The sequence below is a fragment of the Nestor notabilis genome, unplaced genomic scaffold, assembly GCF_000696875.1.
Source record: "Nestor notabilis isolate BGI_N333 unplaced genomic scaffold, ASM69687v1 scaffold25938, whole genome shotgun sequence".
Taxonomy (NCBI): domain Eukaryota; kingdom Metazoa; phylum Chordata; class Aves; order Psittaciformes; family Psittacidae; genus Nestor; species Nestor notabilis.
In genome coordinates this window covers 1-18783 of record NW_009940967.1, presented here as the reverse complement: position 1 = coordinate 18783, position 18783 = coordinate 1, and the positions used below count along the sequence as shown (strand labels likewise).

Sequence of the window (18783 nt, the reverse complement as noted above, 5' to 3'; positions counted from 1 at the left end):
TTTATAACCTCCTTTATGGTGGGGAGACACAGCCCCAGCTCTGTATGTGCTTTGGTTTTGCACTGAGCTGTGTGATGGGGAGTTTTCCATGGGCTCCGTTCCTGACTGCTGTGTTTTATCCCAATTCAGATTAGGTAGCCATGTCGGCCAAAGCCATCTCTGAGCAGACGGGGAAGGAGTTCCTGTACAAGTACATCTGCACGTCCTCTGCCATCCAGAACCGCTTCAAGTATGCCCGGGTCACCCCAGCCACTGACTGGGCCCGGCTCACCCAGGACCACCCCTGGCTCCTGAGCGAGGTGAGGTGCCCCCCTGCCCACCCCGGCTGCTCCCGTCGTGCTGCTGCACGTTGTGCGCTCCGGGTCTTTCCGGCAGGACCGGTCGCTGCTGCTGCTGCTCTGACACGTTCATTTGCAACACTGATGAAGAAACAAGCCTTGCTCCAAGGCAGTTCTATCACCTCCTGGGGCCCTGCTTGTCACGTTCCCCTGAGGACTGTGAAGTGCAGAGCAGAGGGAGCTGCCAGCAAAGTGCTGCTACTAACAGCGGGCAAACGAGGCTAATTCAGACAAAGCCTTTGGGATGCCAGTCCCTGATCCCAAGCCCTTGCTTTCTGAGACCAGGGTGCTTCCTCCACTAGCTTTCCTGTTCGGGCAGGGTTCTGCTCAGCTTTCCTGTGTCCCAGCAAATGTCGTGGAAAAGCTCATCTTTTGCTTTTTCTGTGTAAGATCTTTCATATCTCAGTGTTTCAAGCCATGTGCTTCCTGTCGAGAAAACATACCCAAAAGCTCTTTTAATTAGTTGTCCAAGCTGGCTTCTTACCAGTGCTTAATTACATTAAGTCACTGGCTGGGAGAACATGGATGTTTTAAAGTCCTTGACTGGCTGATAGAAGCCCTGTGTTAAGCAATTAAACGTGCCACGCAGCAGTGCATGAGGGAACTGCAGGAAGATCTCAGCAGCACTTCTCAAGGGGCTTGCAGCCAGCCAGGAGCTGGGTCTGCCCGGGGATGGAGGGCATTCTTCAAGGCTGTTTGCTGTACAGAATTCAGGGGGTTCCCTCTCTGCAGAGGCACTTGCTAACACTGCTTTGTTTGAATCTCTCTTGCACGATGTTGTTGTAGCGTTTAGTGGTGAAGCCAGATCAGCTCATCAAGAGACGTGGAAAGCTGGGACTGGTTGGGATTAACCTCACTCTGGATCAAGTGAAGGTTTGGCTCAAACAGCGCCTGGGGCAGGAAACCACGGTGAGTGCCACCTTAGCCACAAAGCCACAGGGCTCTTGTTCTGTCATCTCTGCCTGCTTGTGTGATAGGAGCTAGTGCACACGTGTTCTCTTGCTTATGGTGGTTTAAAATGCATGTTATGCTGATGCCAAAGCAAGTGAGAAACTGTCCCATGCGTGAGCATCCTGCTGGTAAATGACAGGCCTCAAGAGGGAGCACGGCTGCGTGCTCCCTGTTCCCATCCCCAGTGCAGGGCTGGTGTAGGGGGAGCTCGGCAGGAACTGGTACCGTTTTGAAAGTCCCTTCCACTTGGGAATCAGCAGTTGATAGCTCAGATGCTGCGTGTAGTTGGCAGAGCTGCCTGAATTGAATCCCCGAGGCAGATTTAACAAGACAAGTGTGAAATCCTGCAGCCAGCCGGTGCGTTTTGGCTGATGACTGAGTGTTACTTCAAGTGCTCAGTTTAATTCAGTGCTGGCTTGTAATATGTCTTCTCCTGGGAGTGACACTGCAATGGTGATGGTAAAGAAACGCCTGCCATCCCAGCTGCTGTGCTTCCACTGCAGGAGGAGGCTAAAGGCTTCTCTTGCTCTCCCATGCTCGCTGACACCACTGCAGGGCGAGTGCCCCTGCTCCTGCCGCTCCCTGTGGAGCTCTGGAGTTCCTCCCTTTGGATTTTTCCAAGACTCCAAGCAGCAGCTCCAGCTGTTGCAGTTGATGCTGCACTGAGCAGTGCTCTGTCACAGTGCTGCCTCTGGGACAGGAGATGGAGAGCAGCCATTCCAGTCTAATTCCAATAGCCCAGTTCTCAGTGGAGCCCAGCGGAGAGTGACTGGGAGGAAGTGATTTTAGGGCAGTGTTGGTTAATTCTCAAAGCTTGCCTTATGCTGTCCTGACTATGGAAGCTGGACAGGGGTTTACTGGTGTCTGTCGTGTTTTCTGCCTACAGATCGCTAACGCTAAGGGAATCCTCAAGAATTTCCTAATCGAACCCTTTGTCCCTCACAAACAGGTTAGTGTTCCAAAGAAAGCATTAACAAGTGCTTGGAAATCTCTTTGGTGGGGCTTAGATGGATGATACAGCAGAGAAAGCAGGAGCTTGGGAGTGTGCTGTTAAGCTGCTGGTGTCTGTGTGTGGTCAGAGCACAGTGTTAGTCCTTGGGAAGTGCTGCTGACAATCACTGCTGTCACTCTGCTGGGAGGAGGCTGCAGGTACCTGGGAGGAACCAAGTTGGTTGGTCAAGGAGCACCTTGAACCGGGTACTCCAGAGTGTGGGTAACAAACTGCTGATGTGACAGATCCTCAGCTAGTGCTGGTGAAACACTCATGCTCCAGCAGGGCTTGCACAAGGGCCGTCATTTCCCTGCCACAACAGCCCCTGGGCTGCACTCGGGTTGCGTCAGCCAGGAGCAGTTGTCTCCAGGAATGGGCCGTGGTGTCCCTGGCACCTTGCACCAGGATGAAGTGCTCTGGGCCCTGCTGGTCTCCCTGGGGAGTGTCTGGGCTGCTCCAGTGCTGCTGCCTGGAAAGCCCACTGACACGAGAGCCTCCTCTTCAAGGTCTTCCTGGGTATGACTTGCTAATGCTTGTGCCTGGGCCCATGGTGCAGGAGGAAGAGTTCTATGTGTGCATATACGCTGCCCGTGAAGGAGACTACGTGCTCTTCCACCATGAAGGGGGTGTGGATGTGGGAGATGTTGATGCCAAAGCTCAGAAGTTGCTTGTGGCAGTGGATGAAAAGCTCAGTGAATCAGATGTAAAGAAGCATCTCCTGCAGCATGCACCAGCCAATAAAAAGGAGTAAGTACAGATGCCCAGTCCCAGGCATGGCCACCAGAAGCTTCTCTCCTTCATTTCAGTGCAACATCCCTTTGTTCTGCTTCACCCTAAAGCTTGTTCTCCTGCCCTTCCTGCTGCTCTCAAGTATCTGCCATGCATCCTAAATCCAGGTCCTTTGAGCTGATCCGAGCTGCTTGTAAAGCTCCAAATAAGTGTTCACAGTGCTTTGAGCCTTCACTTGACAGGAGCACTTCTCAGGCTTGACCTCTGAGGTGCTGGAGACTCGTATTGAATCCTGATCCTTCATGCCAGCATAGACGAGTTTCTTTTATTTAGTATGTGGTTCTGGTTGCGAATTCGGAAATGAACCTTCTCTTGCTCTGGCCCAGTCTAAGAAGGGATTCTCTTGCTATTCCCCTGCTTACTGCAAGCTTTGTAGATATTAAAGTCTTCTGTATCTCCTTTAATGAGATGCTTCAGTCCTTGCCTAGTTATCTTGATGTAAGTCATGATTTTCCCAAGCATGACATAGTGGCTGATGGCATTGTGCAGCTCTGAGGGGCTCCAGAAGCCTGTCCCCAACAGAGCTGGCTGCTGTCTCGTCCTGTTCCCAGCTAAGCAGCTTGGTTCTGGCAGAGATGTGTATGTGCCAGGGGGACAGTGATGCATTCCTGTCTGAACCGAGCACCTCTGGCAGCCGAGCGCTGTGTTCCCAGCAGAGTTTGGTAGAGTGTAATTAAGATGAGTCATTGAGGTCCTCCTCTCCTTGAGTCATCACCTGAGCTTCTTCCGGAGAAGATGAATGAGAAAGCAAGAGATTGATAGGGAGCAGATTTGCAGATTGCCACTAATTTAAATGAGGCAGAACAGGCTGCACTTTGTATTTGGCTGCTTTAATGAACTTGTGTTATGTTTTTTTACAGCATCTTGGCTAGCTTCATCTGTGGCCTGTTCAACCTTTATGAAGATCTATATTTCACATACCTCGAGATCAATCCATTAGGTAACAGACATTTTTGGGAGCAGGACTTTCTGTTCTAAAACACTGAAACGTGTACTTTATCTTCCTGTAGCTGGCAACAGTGTCAGGTGGCATATGCAAAAGCAGTACAAAAGTGGCTGGGATGTGTCTGGAGCTGTATAAATCAAACCCAGGACTGCTCATAGGTGTTCTGTTACCTAAATGCCTGGTGGAAATGAAAAATTCCATTGAAAGGGGTGTTAAAAGTCAGAACTGGAGAACATAAAAACTGCTGTGTTGGATCAGAACAAAACAGGACCTGAGCCGGGGCCTGGTCTGTGACCACAGTCACTGCTCAGTGCTGAAGGGAACTTGCTGGCTCTGGTACCAGGCTGAGCGCTGGGGTGGAAGGGGAGCCGAGGCCACCTCCATGTAGGGGCCAGGTTTTGGGGGTGTCTGTCCCAGCGGAGCCCACAGTGGTGTGTGTTTCAAACGCAGTGGTGACCGGCAGTGGCGTCTACATCCTCGATTTGGCCGCGAAGATCGATGCGACTGCTGACTACATCTGCAAAGTGAAATGGGGGGACGTGGAGTTCCCCCCTCCCTTTGGCAGGGAAGCTTATCCTGAGGCAAGTACCAGCCCCCTCTGGCCCAAACTCCTTTACTTCCACAACTGTTGGAAGCGGAGCTCGCTCCTTGACTGCTCCGTTACTCATCCCAGGTGACTGCTCTGCTGTCTCCAGAAGGATTTCTGTCCTGACTTTTTAATTTTAATAATTATAATTATGCTTCAGTTGGGGAAGGGTTTTGTAACGTAGCCAGGAAATCCATTTAGCTCTTTTTTTCTCTCCGTGTAGCTTGCTGGATGCCAACTCAATTTGCTCTTAAAAGGATTAGTTCAGTTTTTGTCTCTGAATCATCGCTCTGCAAGTCACTGTGAAGGTTGTTATGGCAGTGTCTCTGCTGAGGATTATAATGAACTCCCAATGAATTGCTTCTCGAGAGGCAAACCCACTGTGATACAGGGACACTCTTGAGCCAAATTGCAGTGTGCTCAGGGGTGACATTCTTGGCTGCAGCACAGCCAGAGAGTGTGTAGCCATGGGCGTGTTGAGGTTTAACCTGGCCCCAGACTGCAGACAAGGTCAGAACAAGACTTGTCGGTTCAGAGGCATTTAATTCTGTGACTGTCATATGTGGACCTGTGAAACCTGGGAGTTTCTGCTCAGGTTGATCCCCTTTGACTCTGACACAGAGAATGGTGCAAGCTCTTTACACCCAGCCCAGTTCAGTGTTCTATGGGGCAGAACACCGGGCACAAACCAGTCCTGGCCCCCAAGAGATGACCCTGCCTCTGTCCCCCTTACAACAGTGGTGTCTGTGGTTTGCTCTCTCCTCAGCTGGAGCTGACAGGAGATGTGGGAACTCTGCATATCCCAATGGGCCCAGCACTGCAAACCCTCTGGTTTGGGGAAGGAGGGATTTAAACCATGTGCTGCTCTGCTTGCAGGAAGCCTACATTGCTGACCTGGATGCGAAGAGTGGAGCCAGCTTGAAACTCACTATTCTCAACCCCAAAGGCAGGATCTGGACCATGGTGGCTGGTGGTGGTGCCTCTGTGGTTTACAGGTAACAGCATGAGGCTTCCAGAGGCGGGAGGGGGGATTTACAGTGCTGGAAGAAACTGGCTGATGCAGCCTCTGGAAGGGATCCTTCCCATGCCATCACTGCTTGGGACCTCTTTGGAACGAAGGTGCTGTGCACGTTTCTTACCAATGTGTGTCCTTTAGAGAAGTTAATTCTGGGGGGCTGAGATACAGTTTTGTTTTGTCTTGGAAAGAAACAAGCTGGAAGCTGTTTATGGTAATATCATTGCTGTGGTAGTCACTGAGTTCCAGCCTATCTGGGAAGTGTAACGAGGTGAATCCTGGCTGGCACCAGGAGCAGCTTTGTCTTCAGCAGACAGCATGAGCTCTGTTACAAGTCCCACTTTCCCAGGAATGTGCAATGCTTTATTAAGACCTTAATAGTGCCTCTAATTCTAACTAATCCTGTTAAATAACTTTTTGTCACAGTGACACCATTTGTGACCTGGGGGGTGTGAATGAACTGGCCAACTATGGGGAATACTCTGGAGCCCCAAGTGAGCAGCAGACCTATGACTATGCTAAGACGATCCTCTCCCTCATGACTCGAGAGAAGCACCCTGAAGGTAAGGGAGCTGCTGAAGCTGCCTCAGGGGGCAGGAATCTGACCAAATCTGGGCTGTTCCTGTGCTTCGACCTTCCTGGCAGTGCTTTGAATGTACTGCTGCCTCCTGAGTGAATAGTGCTGGGTTCAGGGGCAGGACTTGTGGTTTTCAGTGTAGCGAAGAGCAACTGTGAGCTGCTTATCAGAAAAATTCGTGCTTGGTACAAAGCTCTTATCTTTTGGGCTCTGCTAAACACAACTTGCTGCAAACTATTGGCCAGTGTTTCAGTGCAGGATCACGAAGCAGTTTAGGGCAGAGCACACGATGTTCCTAAACCAGTTTTCTTGACGTGTGTGTTTCTTCCCTCAGGAAAAATCCTGATCATCGGCGGCAGCATCGCCAACTTCACCAACGTGGCAGCCACTTTTAAAGTGAGTGCAGAAATCCCACAGCGATCAGCCCTGAGCCCTGTGCTGAGCCTGGTGGCACATCTCTTCCAGGAGGTGCTGAGATGATGGGACAGGGTCAGCGTTGGCTGCTCGGTTCACCTTCCTCTGTGTTCCTTTTAGGGCATTGTGAGAGCGATTAAGGATTACCAGGGTCCTCTGAAAGAGCACGAGGTGAGGATCTTTGTACGAAGAGGAGGTCCGAACTACCAGGAGGGGTTACGTGTCATGGGAGAAGTTGGTAAGGACCAACCACTTGCTAAGTTTCATTCTTGCATCTCGTTTCTTCCACCTGAGCCTTTTCACAGTGAAATGCTTTGTTTTGGCAGAAGCTCATCTTGTTGCTTCCCCCACTCCCCCCAAAGGCTGATTGTTCTTATGTTCTTGACGCAGGGAAGACCACTGGGATCCCCATCCATGTCTTTGGCACGGAGACTCACATGACTGCAATTGTGGGCATGGCCCTTGGCCATCGGCCCATCCCCAACCAGCCTCCTGCTGCAGCCCACACGGCCAACTTCCTCCTCAACGCCAGTGGCAGCCCCTCGGTAAGTCCCTTCCCCTCCAGGAAAGGGGCCGCTCCGAGGAGCCTCCTGAAGGCAGCTTCCCCTGGTGCTGCCCAGGGTGGAGATGGATCTTGGCCACCTCTGGATTTTTACTGAGCTCCAGGAGAACTGGAGTGCCTCTGCCTGCGTGGTTTATCACGAGGGGCCCTCCCCACGTCCACCTCGCTCATATAGAGAATGGGCCCCCTCAAAACCAGCAGTGTGACTGGTGCATCTGCTGAGAATTTGGTCACTGGGGAGTTTTTCCCCTCACTGGACTGAAATGCTCCTGTCTCAGAATTAACTGTCTCTGTAGACTGGCGTAGCCCCAGAGGCCATCTCCTGTGTGCCCCACAGCCAAAGCAGCCATCTCCTCCTGTGTGCTCCAGGTCTTACCTGGCTCCCTGTCCCTTACTGACGTGGCTTCTGAACCTTACAGACTCCAGCAACAAGCAGAACAGCTTCCTTCTCAGAGTCCAGGCCAGATGACATTGCTCCAGCTAAGAAGGCAAAAGCAGCAGCACCTCTTGGTAAGTGCAGCACTGGAAATGATTGTGAGCAGTTCTCATCTCCAAAAGACAGGACGTGGACTAGACTGATGCTGTGGTACCTGTCTATCTCTGTGCTGGGTTTAGTGAAGTGCTTTAGAAGGTTGTCACTTGCTGTGCCATTAGCTCATACACAAGGTGAGTCAGAGTTGCCTTGATCCTGGATGTTCCTTTGAAGGGAACAGCACAGTTTGAGAACTCCCGCTTTCCCTTGTCCCTTTATGGAACTGTCTGTGCTGTGGTTGCTGAACTGAGGCCTGCTTTCCAATGAAATACCTGCGAGTGTTCCCATGGGATGCTGCTGGAATGGTGTAGGTGTTAAGAAAGTCCTTTTTGGTACATGCTGCAGCTTCCTGGATGAGCACTCGACAGTCAGTTCAGCAGTTGTGATGTACCCCTTGCACTCAGGGTCAGAGGTTGCTGTGTGCTGTGTTGTGTGGTTTTGTTGGGGGCTTTGTCCTTGTTCTCAGGTTTTGGGCTTGTTTGGGGTGGGTTTTACTGGTCTGTAGGAAGCTTCTCTAGCGTGGTGATATGCAAGAGCTTTGGCAGCTTTTAGCTTGCATTTGTTGGAAGCTTTATCGAGTAAGAGCATGTTGTATGGGGAGAAAACAACAGCAGAATAGGGCAGGGACAGAGTGTGATAACATCCCCGTCCTCCTCTTGACCATGAGGTGACACTGGTCTCATTGACATCAGTATGACAGGATGACACCAAGGTGCAGACCAGACTGTGATGAACCACATCACAAACCCCCCTCTGCCCTCCTGACCCTTGGGCACAGTTTTACATGAGCAGTGGCTCGGAGACATTGGAGATGTGAGCCCCGTGGAGCTCCAGTGCCCGGAGCTGCCACCTGCACCCACAGTGGGTGTGCTGGGCTGAGCAGAGTTCTCTGGGTGGGTAAATGCAGGCTGGATGTCCAGCTATTGCGAGAGGCAGCGGAGAGGGCTCCAGTCTGGCTGCAACACAAGCAAGTCCCAAGGGCTCGGGTGCTGCAGGACCCCCACGTGCCTGGCCTCGCTGGCAGCTGCTTTGTTTAGGCCTTGGGTTTGTTGCTGTTGGTTCTCTCCACAAGTTTGCAGTGTTCTCTGGTCCTTCCCTCCTGCCCAGCACATTCAGCCACCACCATGTGAGCTTCTCATCTGTTTCCTCAACAGACTCCTTTTATGCAAGGACTCATTTCTGGAGGAGAGAGGGGCAGGTCTAAAACTCTTAATTTTTCTTCCCCTTTCCTCCTCCCCGGTCAGATCCAGGCATATTGTGAAAAGCTCTGTTCCCTTTGCCTTCCAAAAGAAGGACTCTCTAATCAGGAACTGGGGGTTTGTTCCAAAGGGAAACAAAATAGTGCGGGTGCTGTGCTTCTGAGCCTTGAAGGGCACAGAAGAGTCACTGCATGAACTAACTGTTCCTCTTGCCTTATCACTTCAGCAGAGCATTGAAGCACTCTCTGTGCTGGATGGAAATGAACTGCTGAAGTGGGCTCAAGGTGGAGTTTGCAGCCACCTCCCATAGCCTAAGAGGAGGGACAGGAGACGGGGAATGCTCACATTCATTCCTTGTGTGGTCTCAAAGAGTGTGGCCTTTCTGGACCTGTGCTTCCCTCTTCCTGTGAATACTCATCTCACTTCCTTGCAGGAATCCTCCAGGGGAGGCAGTCTTCTAATGCCAAGTCCTGCGGCAGCACCTCCAGTGTGTAGGGGTGGAGAGCAGTGACTGGTTTCTTGTTAAAGCCCAAAGAACAATATCCTCTTTAATCCCTAATGCTGTTTACCTTCTGGTTCTAAGCCAAGAAGAAATTAGCAGTAGACTGAGCTGGCTACAGCAGCAGGATCAGCTCTGGGTTCTTAAGGGTTTTAATTGAACCCTGCCTGGAGTCAAAGGGAGGAACTCACCATTTGGTTGTGACAAGGGGTGTAAATAAGCAAACATCCCATCCTCACTTCCTCACTAACTGAACTGTGACTTCCTCACTAACCTTCCTGTGACTGTGCCCTGAAGTCATGTTTTGGGCTGAATATAAACTCTTGGAGCTCTCAGGTTTGTGTTTGTGACCATCAAAAAACCCCAGAAACCCAAAGCTGAGGACTGAGAGCTCCTTTGCTTTCTCTGTCCCCTCCATTTCCTGCTTCTCTCTCTATTTCCTATCCTCCTGCTGTGGTGCCCTGGCAAACATAGGAGGCAAACCCCCTGTAGGCCATACCCCACTCAGTAAATCCCTGATGGCTCAACTCATGATCAAGCATTTGCCCGTTTTCTGAAGCCCAGAACTTGTTTGGAGTCCTGGGAAGGGGGATGCTGGAGCTTGGTCTTGCACAGATGGACACTGTGAATGTGTTTGGTTTTCCCCCCTCTCTGAGCAGGTAAAGCTACAACCCTGTTCAGCCGCCACACCAAAGCCATCATCTGGGGGATGCAGACCCGGGCTGTGCAAGGGATGCTGGACTTTGATTATATTTGCTCCCGGGATGAGCCTTCAGTAGCTGCCATGGTTTACCCATTCACGTAAGTAGCCTGTGCTGACTCCATTCTCTGCTTCCCTCGAATCCTGCTGGTCGGGTCCTCCTTTCCCAGTCTCTGCAGTTCTGTGGTGTAACTGCCCTACTCCGCATCTCTGCTCTAACAGCCCTCCCCTGCTCCCATCCATCGGGTTGGCTTTGCAGACTGCTTCCCCTCTCCTTCAGCCATTGATTTCAGGCTGCTCTGTTGAAACAGCTTCATGTCAGCTACATAAGTCCCACTTTCTGTTCCTTCAGAGAGTGTCTGGGTTCTGTTCCTTCACTCAGCAAGTAAGGAAGGCAATGACGAGTTGGCCTTTCTTTAGGAGCCTTTGCTCACACTCCTGCCTGCAGTGGCAGAGGTTGCTTAGCAGGCAGGAAGCGTGTGGATCCTTCAGAGGGATAGTTCTCTTGTGCTGTTCACCCTCTTTTGCCTTATCCTCACAGCTCCTGGGGGTGAGAGAGGCTCTTGGGTGTTTGAAGCTGCCCTCAGGAGGGACCCCCCGAGCACTGTGTGCCCAGGCCGTTTTGTGCTTGGGGGGGGGGGTGTCCCTCTCAAACAGCAAGTAGTGAGGAGGACAGGAGTGGCTGCCCTGCTGCTGGGGCCCAGCCAGGGGCAGGAGGTTGTCCCATTTCTGTGGTGTTTACAGGCATCCAGGAGAGCTCGTGTCTAATCAGCCGCTGTCCCGCAGAGGGTTCTGCCTCTCGACACTGAAGCAGCTCTGATGATGATTGCAGCTCTGCATCAGCTTCTCAGCTAGTGCCAACCCCAGGGTGCTAAAACCAAGCGCAGGCACAGCCACGTCTAGAGCTGAGTGCAACCCCTTGCAGGGCTGTGGTGGTTTAAACAAAGAAAAAGCAATAGGGATTAAAAGCTTAAGGCTACCTGTAATTACCTGCTTCAGCTTGACCTTTCGGAGGAAGCCAGGCTGGCAAAACCTGGAAAGTTCTGTTACAGATGTACCAGTGTGGGAACACGGCCAATACCTCTACACTCCTGAATGACTGAACAGTTCAGGCTTCAGTGAGCACCCACCTTATAAAAGACAAGACCTACAGTGAGGCTTTCCCTGGCGAGCGAGGGGCAGGGTGGGCACAGGCTCCCTGGAGCAGAGCTGGCTGGCCCCCAATTTGCTGTCCTGGTTCTTCACCCCAGATCCTGGTTTCCTGTTCCCCAGCCTGGTCGTTGTTCCAGCCCACTAATGCAGCTTTGCACGCACCTCATTCATTACTCTTTCTGTGCCTCATTCTGTCTTCCAGCTTGGAGTAGAATTGAGGCTCTGGTAACTTCACTGTGGGAGAGCTTATTCATCTTGCTGGATGCCTCTGTCCCCATTAGCCCGTCTCCTTCCATATGCTGCTCTGTTCTATACTCTGAAGATCCTTCTGCTGTTAGTATGGTCCCTCCCCATATGCCCTCACTTGCTAGTGAGTGTCTTGCAGTCAGTCTTGGTGTCAGAGCTGGGGTTGGGGTTGGTCTGTCTGCATGCACTGTATCCTGGTGTCTTTCCAGTAGCCTTAAGGTCGGGGCATTTCTGCTGTCTCCTCCACAGTGGTGACCACAGGCAGAAGTTCTACTGGGGCCACAAAGAAATCCTGATCCCAGTCTACAAGAACATGTCGGATGCCATGAGGAAGCACCCAGAGGTGGACGTTCTCATCAACTTCGCATCTCTGCGCTCTGCTTATGACAGCACTGTGGAAACCATGAATTATCCACAGGTGAGTGAGGGATCTAGAAGAAGCCCGAGAAGAGAAGGACGATCCTGTCAGCAGGGTACCAGAGTTTATTAAACCACGACAGCATTAGCAAATTGTCTTGGTCTTCCCAGTTGGCAGATCACTACCTCAGTTCCAGCTCCTTACAGGCTCCAAGGAGGGTACTGGAGTTGCCTGGCAAATTCTAATGCTGGGCTTGCAGTTTGTGTTAGAGGAACTCGGCACCTCGTGGTCAGGAGTAGTTACTCTGGGTTGGTTAAGATGCTGCTCTGGTGTGCGAGGGGGAGAGAAGAGCTCTCTGAGTAGCGTGATCGCAGCAGACTGGGTCCATGCACTGGGCCTTCCCAGCCCAGGGTGGCCCAGAGGCCACACAAGAGGCAGAAGCTGGTCCTGCCTGTGAGCAGCTCTTTGCCCTCTCTGTCCTGCATCCCTTGGGGTGGTGATGCTTGGGGGTACCGATGGCTTTCCTTATCTCCGTGCAGATCCGCACCATCGCCATCATTGCCGAGGGCATTCCAGAGGCCCTGACACGCAAACTCATCAAGGCAGCTGATAAAAAAGGAGTCACCATCATTGGGCCTGCAACTGTAAGTCCTGGTGACCTTTTCTCCCCTTCTTTATCTCTCTTAACCTCCAGATCATCTTGCTCTGAAGTGTAAGGGATATCCTACATTTGGGCTTCAGTCACATCAAGTGCATGTTACCTTCTTGTTTTGAGGTCACATTACTGTCTTCCAGGGGTTGTGTGAATGCTTTGAGGGGGGCTCCAAGGGCTTTCCATCTCTCATTTTCTGCAGGTTGGTGGCATCAAACCGGGTTGCTTTAAAATAGGCAACACAGGAGGTATGCTGGATAACATCCTGGCGTCCAAGCTGTACCGCCCCGGCAGCGTGGCCTATGTTTCACGATCTGGAGGGATGTCCAATGAGCTCAACAACATCATTTCCCGAACCACTGATGGGGTCTATGAAGGGGTGGCCATTGGAGGAGACAGGTAGGACTCTGTCTTCAGTGAAGGCATGATTTAAGTCAGTCAACAGGACAACTTAGTGGTGTGGGGGAGGAAGGGCAGGCTGGCTGCTAATTTTAGTTCTTTCAGACAAGTTTAGGAAGCAAATTGAGGTTCTGCCATTTCCCCCTGCTCTGCACAGGTATCCTGGGTCAACTTTTATGGATCATGTCTTGCGTTATCAGGATACTCCAGGAGTGAAAATGATTGTGGTACTTGGAGAGGTGAGTGGGACCAGTTCGCTCTTACCTGAGCAATACCCCCGTGTTCTGTGGGAGCAGCTGACCTGGCTGCCAGGATGCCAAATAACAGCTACAGCTCAGGGGCTGTTCTTGAATAGCCCAATTCTTACTTCATGCTGCTTCAGCCAAAAGAAATTGAATGTGTTCCACAGACAAGCACAGGCTCCTCTACTTAAAAACCCAGTAAAGAGGTTTAGTTTTGAGACTTCAGCTGTAACTCAACAAAAAAGGAGAGGAAAAAGAATGTAATTAATGTTTCCATGTGAATCTCGAGCTGGTTCCTGAGCGGTGCAGTTTTGAAGCAGCTCAGCTCTCTCTTTCTGCAGATTGGAGGCACAGAAGAGTACAAGATCTGCAGGGGTATTAAAGAAGGTCGTATCACCAAGCCCGTGGTGTGCTGGTGTATCGGTACTTGTGCCACCATGTTTTCTTCAGAGGTATGTGCAACTATGGGGGTAAAGGCATAAAATAAGTCTATATCCACGACAGGAAATAAAAATACCAGCCTCTCACTGTGCTTAAACCTTCCAGAACTGCCAGTAGCTTGTGAAAGTTAATAAATATACATGATAAAAGCTCTTCTGGGGTCTGCTTCTGAAGGGATCCCAGGGAATGCAACAGATTCTAAGAGCCACCTCCTCCTAGAGTGGAATGGGAGAGATGCAAGTTAAGCAGCTCTGGGGAGGGGGAATTCAGGGAGGCAGAAGGTCAGTGGATGTCCTGGAGAGATTCCAGGCCAGAAAACAGCCTGCATATGGCAGTGCTGGCTGTAGTTGGAAGCAGGAGTTCTGTTAGCCCAGGAAGGCAGATGTGCAGTCACTGGGATTGCGCTGTCACCGGATTCCCAGTCAGTTCCTGATCCTGGCTTACCCTGTGCAGGTGAACAGCTGTGTTCCTTACTGCTGTCTCCTCGCTTGTTTGTAGGTGCAGTTTGGCCACGCAGGAGCTTGTGCCAACCAGGCTTCTGAAACTGCTGTGGCAAAGAATCAAGCCTTGAAAGAAGCTGGTGTCTTTGTTCCCCGGAGCTTCGATGAGCTGGGAGAGGTCATTCAGTAAGTCAATTAACAGGACACCTCCAGCAGGGGACAGAAACTGCTGGGGCACTGATTCTAGCCTGATAAAGGAATGTATTGCTGCTCAGGGAAAGCAACTTCCACCCATTATAGGGTTTTGAGGTCTGGATTAAGACCACTTCACTTTTATGCCTTCAAAAGGAACTTAATACCAGGATTCTCTCCCCAGGTCTGTCTACCAGGATCTCGTGGCCAAAAGAGTGATTGAACCAGCTGAGGAAGTGCCTCCTCCAACTGTGCCAATGGATTACTCCTGGGCAAGGGTGAGCTGTGTTCTTCTACCTGCTTTTTGGTTCCTTAGAACCCAAGAGGCTGTTTGCTGTGATTCTGGGTGCTCATGGCAATAACGGTGCTGCCTTGGGGCTGTATCTCACACTTCATGGTGGTGGTTGTGAGCTCGGTGGCTGCACTGGTCCTAGGCTGTGGCAGCTGCTCTGAGGGCAAGCTTTTGAGGCACTGTTTGACCACTCTGCCCCCTCCTGCCCCTTGTTTAAAATCCCATCTTTGTGCTGCCATTTCAGGAGCTGGGTCTGATTCGCAAACCAGCTTCCTTCATGACCAGCATCTGTGACGAGAGGGGCCAGGAACTGATCTACGCTGGGATGCCCATCACCGAGGTCTTCAAAGAGGAGATGGGCATTGGAGGGGTTCTGGGCCTGCTCTGGTTTCAGAGGAGGTGAGGCAGCTTGTGGGAAAGCTCCCACATCCTTTGGCTTCAAGTTCTTCTTGATGATTAATAGACTTTTAAGCTAAGAAAAGTAACTCAAGGATTCCTTTGTGGACAAAGGGTCACCAGAAGTGCCATCTCTGTTCCCTCTTCCGTGACCACGTCAGCATTTCAAGGCTTTGTACAGTATTTTGAAGTCTTGGGGTGCAGTTTTCCACCAGTTCTGTGGTGCATTGAAGAAATTTCTCTGTTCTAAGCCTGTTTGACCCTTCCTGACTATTTGCTCATTGTACTTGTCACCTCGCCCTGAGAGACTGGGGGCTTTATAAATACTTGCTGAGAAGGATACCGGGATGGGTTATTGTGCCCCTGCAGCTCCTTTCCTCTGCTCTAAGCATACACCTAAAGCAAAAGCCACTGTCCAGTAACACCCAGTGTCTTGTCACTTGCTTTTCTTCCCAGTGAGTGACTTCAGTGCCTCTCTTGCCCAGGTTACCCAGGTATGCCTGCCAGTTCATCGAGATGTGCTTGATGGTGACAGCAGATCATGGGCCCGCCGTGTCCGGGGCCCACAACACCATCGTGTGTGCAAGAGCTGGGAAGGATCTTGTCTCGAGTCTCACTTCAGGCCTTCTTACTATTGTAAGTGCCTAATACCCAGCAGATGAGCATCATTACTACTCCACCTCGGGTGTATTCCTGTTAACTGCAGAGCCACGGACAGGCGGTGGCTGGTCACTTGCACTGGGATGCTCCAGGTTTAAACCCAGCCCATTTTTCTAGTGAGCAAGACTATTTTGCTGTCTCTCACTCGAGTCTAGAAAGATTCTGCAGGGGCCAAACTGCTGCGAGCGTGGTCCCTGCGTGGTTGCTCGGTCTCTTCCAAGGCTGACAAGTGAGAATGTGAAGCAAAACTGGAGCTTGCATGTCCCCCACGCTCTCTCTGGTGATGTGTTGGCTGCGTATTGGCACTTGAGTTATAAACAGATGCTTTATCTCAGCTGCCTGCCTAATGTGTGTGTCGTGAGTGCTGCAGTGAGAGGCAGGGCAGATGGGGAAGATAAGCTTGTGCTTGTTTTGTTCCTCAGCTGTGGAGTCCTTTGCTATAACTCCCTTTGTGTGGTGCCCCCAGGGTGACCGGTTTGGTGGAGCGCTGGATGCTGCAGCTAAAATGTTCAGCAAAGCCTTTGACAGTGGCATTATCCCTATGGAGTTTGTGAATAAGATGAAGAAAGAAGGGAAACTGATCATGGGCATTGGACACAGAGTCAAATCGGTAAGAAAACTGCACCCTCACAAGCTGGAGGGGTTTTAGGAGGAGGGTGGGGGAGACCAGAAACAAAGGCAAGAAAATCAGCACCTTTCAGAGGCATCTATTGACCAAACTCTCCTGAACCTACCAATAGTAAAGCTTATGGCAAGTACCTGTGTAAGAGGCACCACCAGTGATTGTAACGTGTGTTTAACCTGCAGATAAATAACCCGGACATGAGAGTTCAGATTCTCAAAGACTACGTGAAGCAGCACTTCCCTGCCACCCCGCTGCTGGACTACGCGCTTGAAGTAGAGAAAATCACCACTTCCAAGGTGAGATGTGCCAGTGCTTTGCTCCTCGAGCACTGTTCCCCCAGGAAACCCTGCATCCAAGTTGCATTGCCTCAGAAGTTGCTGTTGTTCTATGGTAGACATGAGGCCAAGCACAGCTACGGCTTGGTAAAGCTGAAGGTGTTTGTTGGGACACCGGGAAAACACTGCATTGCACCAAACCCCCATTCCTGGTGGTGTCCACACTGGAAGGGCTGTCTTTAAAGCTGAGGCAGAAATAGGACATGTGATGGGCTGGGGCGGATCATCCCTGTGGCTTGAACCACCTGCAAGCCCATTGTTTGGGGCTGGTTTTCCATCACTCACGTTAAGGGCGGCCTCACCTATTGCAAGGCTTGTGTGTCCACAGCCCCCACGTTACCCTTGAGGATGGAAGTTGCCCTGTGAGCACCATCCACCACCATTAACATCCTTGTTGGGCTTTGTTCTCATCTCCTGCAGAAACCAAACCTTATTCTGAATGTAGATGGCTTTATTGGAGTTGCCTTTGTTGATGTACTCAGGAATTGCGGCTCTTTCACACGGTAAGTCTCAGGGAGGGGGGGGCTGTTTCTCTTGGATCAGTAAAAATGATGGGAGCTGTCCTGCCAGCTCATGTGGGGCCAGGATTTTGGGACATTGTGAAGGGAACGTAGCCTGGACTTGGGAGAAAAGCTTTCACATGAACTCGGTGCTGCTGCTGGCACTGGAGGAGACTCAGCCTTGCTGAGATTGATTCCTTAACTAGATCATTGTGAGGAACTACTTAATTTCTTCTCTTTTGCAGGGAAGAAGCAGATGAATATATTGATATAGGAGCTCTTAATGGCATCTTTGTGCTAGGCAGGAGTATGGGATTCATCGGTAAGTTTGCCACCTTCCCACCCCTTCCATCCCTGGGGCACTCGGTCTAAAACCCTCCTTGCAGGAAGCCAGGAACCAGAGCTCTTTGCGGGCAAAGCTGGACCCGGAGGAGCAGCAGCAGCCTTACAACCCAGCTCCCTTTGTTGCAGGACACTACCTGGATCAGAAGCGGCTGAAGCAAGGTCTGTACCGTCACCCCTGGGATGACATATCCTACGTGCTACCCGAGCACATGACGATGTGAAGCCGGTGCTGTCGCCTCAGAAGGGCACCTCAGCACCACGGGAGCCTGCACAGAGGACAGCCACAGATGGGACTTTGCTGCCTGAAGGCCACTGGTACAGAGACATTGAGCTGCCCGCTGCAGCCGTGCGAAGCAACTGTTTTCTAACTAGAACCTTACTCTAATAAAAACCAAAAGTTGTGATATTCCCTCTGTTACCTGCTCTATTTAATACTGTCTCTCACCCTTTTATTCCCATTCCATTAGTTTCCAGAGAAGACTTTAAAGGGTGTGGGGGGGAGTTCCATGAGCTCCATGAGGCTGGTACCACGCTGTAACTGTTCCTGACGGGAGGAAGGCTCCCGCTGTTCCCATAAGCCGTGACTTTGGGCTCTATTTGTTCTTGGCTGTTCACTGTGCTCTCATCTTCAGCCTCTCTGTACCCTGACTAGTGGGACCACTGCTGATGTCTAATCAATGTTACTCAACCTCTGGTGTAGTAATTTAAAGTGTAAAGTTGTAACATACTGCTGTTAAAACTGTGAACCTACCTGTACTCTGGTGTCTGTATTTATGCGACCAACTTCTCCCTCCCTGCTCCAGCGCTGGGGTGTGGATTGTCACCCTCGCGTGAGCTGCAGCTCCCAAATCCTCCCCGTGATGACTTTACTGTCCTACTTGTCTGTGTGTTGTAACCCAGCTCAAATAAAGGATACACTACTCGGTTATTCTTTCTCTGCTTCCAAGCTGGGGCTTGAACAGGGTGGAATGGGCTGTGTCGGAGCAATCCCAGGTTGGGTGAGGAGATCCAGAGCGGCCTGAGGAGAGGGACCGGGGGGGGGTTGGTTGATGAGATACCAACAGGAGCTGCTTCAGTGGGTGCTTGAGCCCAAACCCCCCGTGTCTGGGTGAGCAGCAAAGCACCCCGAGGAGCTGCGGCTGCCCCATCCCTGGCAGTGTCCAAGGCCAGGTTGGACACAGGGGCTTGGAGCAACCTGCTCCAGCGGAAGGTGTCCCTGCCCGGGGCAGGGGTTGGAGCTGGAGGAGCTTTGAGGTCCCTTCACCCCAAACCATGGTGTGATGTAGTTCAGAGGAGCACGTTGCACCGCAAACACTCCGATCAGCTCCACAGCAGCGAGCCCCTTGGGGGGGTTAGTTCCTCCCTGTACCCCTTTGCCGGAGGGGATGTCAAGGAGGAGCCATGCGGGA

General features: G+C 51.4%; 1 protein-coding gene across 2 annotated transcripts; it reads left to right on the top strand.

The window, feature by feature from the left end:
- Positions 1-125: 125 nt before the first annotated feature.
- Positions 126-17878, top strand: ACLY (ATP citrate lyase). Of its 2 annotated transcripts, XM_010020641.1 has the most exons (28): positions 126-299; positions 1125-1247; positions 2176-2238; positions 2837-3027; positions 3930-4009; positions 4466-4596; positions 5478-5596; positions 6043-6179; positions 6528-6589; positions 6728-6845; positions 6998-7152; positions 7589-7685; positions 8530-8553; positions 10059-10200; positions 11747-11915; positions 12395-12499; positions 12710-12906; positions 13064-13145; positions 13490-13600; positions 14088-14215; positions 14406-14499; positions 14758-14912; positions 15395-15545; positions 16036-16179; positions 16377-16490; positions 16950-17032; positions 17275-17351; positions 17501-17710. In XM_010020641.1, exons 1-28 carry the CDS (start codon positions 141-143, stop codon positions 17593-17595), a joined length of 3306 nt encoding a protein of 1101 aa, XP_010018943.1. In that variant the 5' UTR covers positions 126-140; the 3' UTR covers positions 17596-17710. The 2 variants fall into 2 exon arrangements, with proteins under 2 accessions (XP_010018943.1, XP_010018944.1); XM_010020642.1 differs by lacking the exon at positions 8530-8553 and having other exon boundaries at positions 7589-7679; positions 17501-17878.
- The last annotated feature ends 905 nt before the right edge of the window (positions 17879-18783 follow it).